The 6,777-nt window shown below is 35.6% G+C and overlaps 1 protein-coding gene across 1 annotated transcript in view; it reads left to right on the top strand.

The window, feature by feature from the left end:
* Nucleotides 1-581: 581 nt before the first annotated feature.
* The window catches only part of LOC150093808 (protogenin-like), a 497,946-nt gene continuing 491,750 nt past the window's right edge, over nt 582-6,777 (top strand). Inside the window, exon 1 of the mRNA XM_090412521.1 lies at nt 582-676. Coding sequence (XP_090268647.1) covers nt 610-676 — 67 coding nt within the window. The 5' untranslated portion in view covers nt 582-609. The remainder of the gene's footprint in view (nt 677-6,777) is intronic.

Here is a 6,777-nt window from a genome sequence, read left to right as displayed (position 1 = left end):
ACATTATGAAGTTCGAGTTATTCATTTTAATCTAAGATAGTAACAAGTATTTTTAACTGTCTTTTTGTTTTGCTTCTTTCATACAAAACTATATTAGTAGCAATTGTTTTATGTTTCATTTAAGGTTTAAGAGTGTAAATTAACTGATATAATATTTCTTGAACTGTCTTCCTCATACATTTGAGGGTAACAAAACAAAATTTTCAACACTGAACAATCCTGAACCCATGTGTCTTTGTTGTATACCATGAAAAGTGAGCTTCTAGTGAAGCCCTTTCGTTCTATCGGTGACGGAACTCCTTCATAATCGTACTACTCTGAATGCTCAAATTAATGCCAGTGACGTTTACTATTAGCGTTGTTGTTCTATGCAATGTACGACATGACGAACATACTTGTTAGCTTTGAAATAATGTTTCTCGATTGTTAGATTTTCGACAGTGTGTTTGGACTAAATTAAGGGATAGCTGGCATTACATGGAATGGCGGCGTATGTATAAATCTACTGACGTATGTTAAGAGGCTGGTGTCATGTATTCATACACGTCAAACACTTCGTGCCGAAAGTGGACAAAGTTTTTCTATGGAGTTTCTGGTGTGTGTGGATTTATGGAGTCGAGAATATTTCCGCTTTGTTGTCTGCTTATTATTATACTTCTAAATATTATCATTAGAGGTATGTATAGCGCATTGTTATTCTTATTTTTATATATAATTCGCGTGAAGATCATCCTGTATTTTGTGTCTACCTGACAGGGAAGGTTTGCAGATATGGCCATCATGGCCGTCCTACTGTTCAGGGACAGACGGTCAAGGAATGTTTAGTAAGATACAAGCATCTTTAGAAGCTGTTTTGCTGTTAGTCATAGTTTTTCTTAGACTATGACAGTTAATATATCGTATAGATGTGTTGCTAGGGATATTTCACATGGATGTTATCCTTATTTCGAATACATCTGAAGTAACGGTAGCATGTGTGTCATTGTGATTGTAAACACACGTTGTGGCTTCAGATGTTTGACCTGGTAGTAGTTGTTGCCTACCAGGTTCTGTTTTCGCTCGCTTGAAACAGATATCTTTAATTTCTTTATTTCCTCATATGCGAGCGTACTTTCTGTTCGTAAAATAACAAGTTCCAAAAATATATCGGAAGATTTTAATTTTGCCTAATTAAATGGTTCAAAAATCGAAACATGTCATGCTCTCGCACACCCTCCAGGAATTTTAAGGGAAACTATATTTTGACGATTTCATAGTTTAAAAGAATGCAATTTTTGTTGGACTTGAGATTTCACAAAGAATTGAAAATTATCTAAATATAAACATTTTCCATTGAAATTTTGCATTGCGACAACTTGTATTTCATTACAGTTTGTTACCGCTGCATATATTACGAGACATGGCGCACGGTGGATTTCTTAACCCCTCCCCCCTAATAATAATCGTAAAATTTTCATAAAATTAAGAGGTGAATGGTGATAGAATCAAAGCAGATAGATCTGAGCAGTTTGGATGCGTGATATACAAGAGAGACAACGGGATTGTGAAGAAATAGAAGCATCGAACAGTCAGCTGATGAAATTGACTGAAGCATCGTATACATTGCTTGCAGGTACACGTGTAGAAGATAATAATAAAAACATTGGGAGTGATAAGTTTAATGAACGGTAATTGGTGATGATATAAGTTGGGTCATAGATTCTTTTATATTTTCTAGTGATTACCACCGATTTAATTGAAAGTTCCTCCGCGCGCTTTGAATGCAAATAACCGTAAACTTGTTTGTAACAAACCCTACATTGAAATTTCAAAGACTGAAAGTTTTAACTAAATGACATATAGATGCAATCGCATCATACTAAATGTACAGTAAGTTTACAACCTTTGGTGTGTGTGTGAGAGAGAAAGAGAGAGATTGACAAAAAGAAAAACTATAGTGCATTTGGAAGACAGAAAATGACATTAGTGAATGCCCCATTTTATTAATTATTTCCTCAGCATTCTGATAACTTTTATATTTATTTCCTTCCACATGTATTTATCAGGAGACAGTATGTTTTTTTAAAAAATATTCTTAAAGATTTCCTATCGTTTAACCTTGACAGATTTTAAGTTTATTAAGATTTTAATTTAAATTATGACGTTTCTGATTATAGAAAGGGTAAGGGCAATAAATGCAGTTATCACGGCTAATTGAGAAATTGTACACAGTCTATTACTGTTATATGAAATAACGGTTATTTTGGGGCAGTAGTGTTCAGATTAGTATGAAAAGAAAGTTGGCGTGGGATACTGATTTTTCTAATGCTTCTAAAGATTTGTGTGGATGTGTATGTGAATGCTGTCCATAAAATGTTATAAACCTATAGCAGATATTAGTCTTGTGGATGGGCTAAGGCTTAGATCATCCTAGCATTCTTCTCTAGAGATAAAGCACTTTAGACATCTAATGAGCAAAACCAGGCTTGATTTATTGTTAGCTTTTATGTGTACATCAAACTAACCTGCATGACTAACAGGTTGCAAAACTTAGTTCATCAGTACCTTGTGTGGGCAAGAGGTCATGAAGAAAGAAGGAATATATAGACATTTCTTGAAATGTCTATATATTCCACACTTTCCCCAATATATAAAAATATATATTACATACTTTCCTCACTTTCCCCAAAGTGAGGAAAGCTGCCAAAGAACAGAAGAAAAGAAGGGACAATAAAAGGATGTTGAGCAGCACTGCATTGCTTCTGTTTCTTGCGGTTTGGAAGAAACAGAAGTAGCAGTGGCATCTAGTTAAGAAGCAGAACATGGCCTGTGAAAATATCTGCAGTGACATAAGGCACAACTTTAGCTCAGACAGAGTGATTTATAGTGGATCTTTGAGAGACAAGTCATCAATTAATCATTAGAGCTTTCATAGCTCAGTTGCTGTAGACGAAGCTCTTTGGTTGGAAAGACCTGGGTTTGATTCTCACCTGTGATGTGAGGAACCTTTATCTGTTGTCTCTTTCGACTAAAGGTGAGTTAGCCAGTTTCATATGGAGTTAGAAGTTGTTTTTAACTCGGAAACTCAGGTTTTTCATCCCTCAGAACATTCAAACTGGCCCGTGAACTATAGTCATAAAATACATACTTCATCCCTCAAAAGTGTACAAAGCTTGGACTGTTAGGAAATGGAAGAAGGTCATATTCTTAGATGAGAGTGAGTCTTTGTCCAAGGGGAGTGAGTACCCTGTGTTTGCAAATGAGCAGCTGAGGAGACCTCTTCAACCCACTTTCGGCGCACTCCCAAACATCCAGATAAAAAGATGCTCTGGGGTTGTTTTACACGATTGTTCAGGATCACTTGTGCCTATTCATGGTATCATGAAATGTGACCAATACATAAAAATATTGGAGAAAAAAGTGGTCCCACAGATCCAGAAAGACAAAGAACTCATCTTCCAATAGGATTTTCCTCCATGTCACACTTCAGAAAAAAAGTGAGAGTTCTGCAAAAATCACAACATCCAATTGCTTCAGTGACCAAGTAACTCTACTGACATTAATCCCAATAGAAAATTTGTGGGCCATAGTGAAAAAGAAATTTTCATTATTATTATTATGTGACATCTCCAGGAGTCCAAGGACTCATCACGGGAAGGCAGTCTACTCTACTTTGCTACATTCTTGTCATCTCTCCTACTACGACACCCTCTACCATCAATGCCGTCTACTGCCCATCATTACCAACAATAGTATATTTTATCTGTAAATTGCATGTGTTCTGAAGGCTGATTTGTCTGTATGTGGGATGAAAAACCGAAGTTCTGGGAGGAAAAATCCTGCTACCTCCATATGAGATCGGCTAACTCACCTTCAGTTGAAAAAGCCCTAAGGATTCCTCTCTTCACAATGAGCAAACCCAGGTCTTTTCCATTCGAAGGGAACAATGTTCCATTGTTCTTCAAATTGCACCACGAACTTTTAAATTGTAATGCAAAGGATAACTTAATACAATCCATTATAAAAGTATGGTTTCAAGATGCAGAAATAAGAAACATGTGTTCTACATTGATAGTCCATGCCTAAGTGAATTAATGAACTTCTTAGGAACAGAGGAGCAGATATAAATTATTAGGTAAAGTTGGAGTTCAATTTTTATACTTCTTTTCTTGTAATGTTTATTTTTTAAATACTAGTGTTCGGATAATTTGTTTGCTACTGTACCTGTAAGGGAAGTGAAGCTAGGTATTTCTTTCAAGAACTAAGACAAGAACATGTTTTGGTAGAATTGAAGTTCACAAGGTTATCCTCACTCCTCTGAAGAATATCAAGGGAATTGTTTAAGAAGGCATTGGTTATGGGCCATCTAGAAGCTTTAAAGGCACTACAAGGTTTGCCACTTAAAGAATGCAGCATACTACCATCAACTGCAAGACTGTGGATAAGAGTTAATGATAGAAGATTATTTATGTATAGGAAAAACATAACTTACAGGAGGAATATAACATTTCATTGAACTGTGTTCAGTGAAATAATATTAAAGCATTTCAACTGTAAGTGAATTAGCATATAAGGTAGTAGTAGGAATTTCTCCTTCTTGAAAATTTGGTTTACTTTTCCTTTTACAACCAAACTGATGACTTGGCTAGAGGTTATATATGTTTAAGAAAATTAACTTTTTCATGTGATGCCAAAGTCATCATTTAGTCCAATTTTGAAATTAGGAAATGTCACAACAATCCTGAATATCCTCTTTATATTATTATTATTATTATTATTACCTGACACCTCCAGGGAGTCCAAAGACTCATCGAGGGATGGGCACCTACTCTAGAATATCTGCCTCCACCACTCAATCCAGCAAACAGCATCATCTACACCTATGCTATCTACTGTCCACCACCACTAGTATTTTCACAGACAATCACAAACATCCATGCCCATGCCGGGATTTGAACCCACAGCCTTTTGGCTGGAGAACAGATACACTAACCACTCGGCCATACAGGTCGGCATCTGAAGTTTAAACTTTTAGGTAATTATTTTATTTGCACTTTGGTGTATGTAGCATGCTGAACTATTAAGTTTCATATCTCAACATTCTAATATGTGCAGTCTAAACCTTGGTATGGAACAACGAAAACATACATCTAATTTTAAACAAAAGAAAACTCTTTTATTATATACAGAAACTTTTTTTTCAAACAAGATTTTTTGTTGCTTTGATAAATATCACAATGTTAAGCAGTAGGAGTCATGGTTTATAAAATGCAAAAAAAGTGATGAAGGTAATGTTAAGTTTATTTTTAAGCACTACATAGAAATAGTCAAAACAAATGGAGCTAATAATGATGTGTTATTACTTATCAGGAGAGATTCTGTAAGATTGGTGATACATTAAACTCTTATTTGAAACAAGAATTCAAAACAAATGGTGCACATAAACATGGTTTCTTCCAGTCATAATATTGACAAGTAATGAAAGTGCATAATACATAATGGTGAATTTTTAGAGCAATTTCATAATAGTTGTGCAAGTGCATATTTCCTCTCCTATACTATACCCTTTCCCCAACCCTAGGTTGTAGGTTTATTAATGGATGTACCAAGGCAGCTTAAGAAAATTCTTACCACAGGTGGCTTGCACAAGAACTCAAGCTGCATACCCAGCTTGCGAGGCACATCAAATGCAAAACAGCCATCAGTAAATTTAAATCTGACTTTAATATGCCATAATTGAAATCTTGCTTGTTCAAACAACAGTCATACCTTCTGATCCTTTACAAAAGCCATCAGATTACTTTTGTTCACCTTAGCCTCTGCCTTCTCTCATCCAGTTGTTGCCACTGTTATAGCAGCTAAAGATAAAGCTGATCTGCAGACATCATTCTTCTGCACTCTTTCATAGATGACTGAGGTATATATTACCTACCATTCCAGAGACATCACATATTTTCTCTAGTGTTTTAGCCAAAAAATTAAAATCAGGACTTGAAATAACTTAGAACTAGCACTCACAATTTTCTCCACTCATCTGGTACTTATCACAGTAAATACTTGGAAGCAAGTGTATGCCAGCCTATTTTAGAAACTAAAAAAAGTCTACTGTTAAAACTACTGACTGATTGCCATTGCCTCAGTTGTCTCTGTAGCTGTAAAGTTTTCCTATTTGGTTGCCAAGTAAATTATGTTCTTGTTTGAATCCTTTCCAAGTGTAAGCAAAGAAAGCATGTGAAGTATTTTCATATCTAGACTACTTGAGAGGCTATTGATCTCATATCAGTTACATTATTATCCTGTAATGCACAGCATATTTCCTTTCAGATGTGTATATTGCTGTGCATTATGGCATATTCAGAAAGAAAATAATGGAGAAGGTCAACAATCAGCTTCTCTATCTAGAGATTGGGTAATCAGACCATCAGTATGGATTTCACCACTCTAGATCCATGGCAGATCACTTCATCTCTATCATCCACCACTGGATATGTGGTATGCAAATGTTTTGGTAAAACTTGCTAATGCTCTTGACATTTCCACAGCATTGATTTTGTCTCTCATTGAGGCTTGCTCAATAAATTGCCATCATTAATTGAGCATTTTGTTCTGTGTAGTTGGGTAGCCAGCTTTCCCTGGTCATTCACTGCTTGTTATTATGGATGGCTTCCTCTTTTCAACCTTCTCCACCACTGCTGCTAGGCCTTAGGGCTCTATCCTATCACCTACTTTTTTTTTTTTTCTTCTTTCCTATGAATTTATGACTGCTCATTGACCAGTAATCTTATCTATGGTTTTGCT

The sequence above is a fragment of the Typopeltis vanoorti genome, chromosome 23, assembly GCF_054136105.1.
Source record: "Typopeltis vanoorti isolate ZY-2024b chromosome 23, IOZ_Tvanoo_1.0, whole genome shotgun sequence".
NCBI classification, from domain to species: Eukaryota; Metazoa; Arthropoda; class Arachnida; order Uropygi; family Thelyphonidae; genus Typopeltis; species Typopeltis vanoorti.
This window is presented reverse-complemented; position numbering and strand designations above follow the sequence as displayed.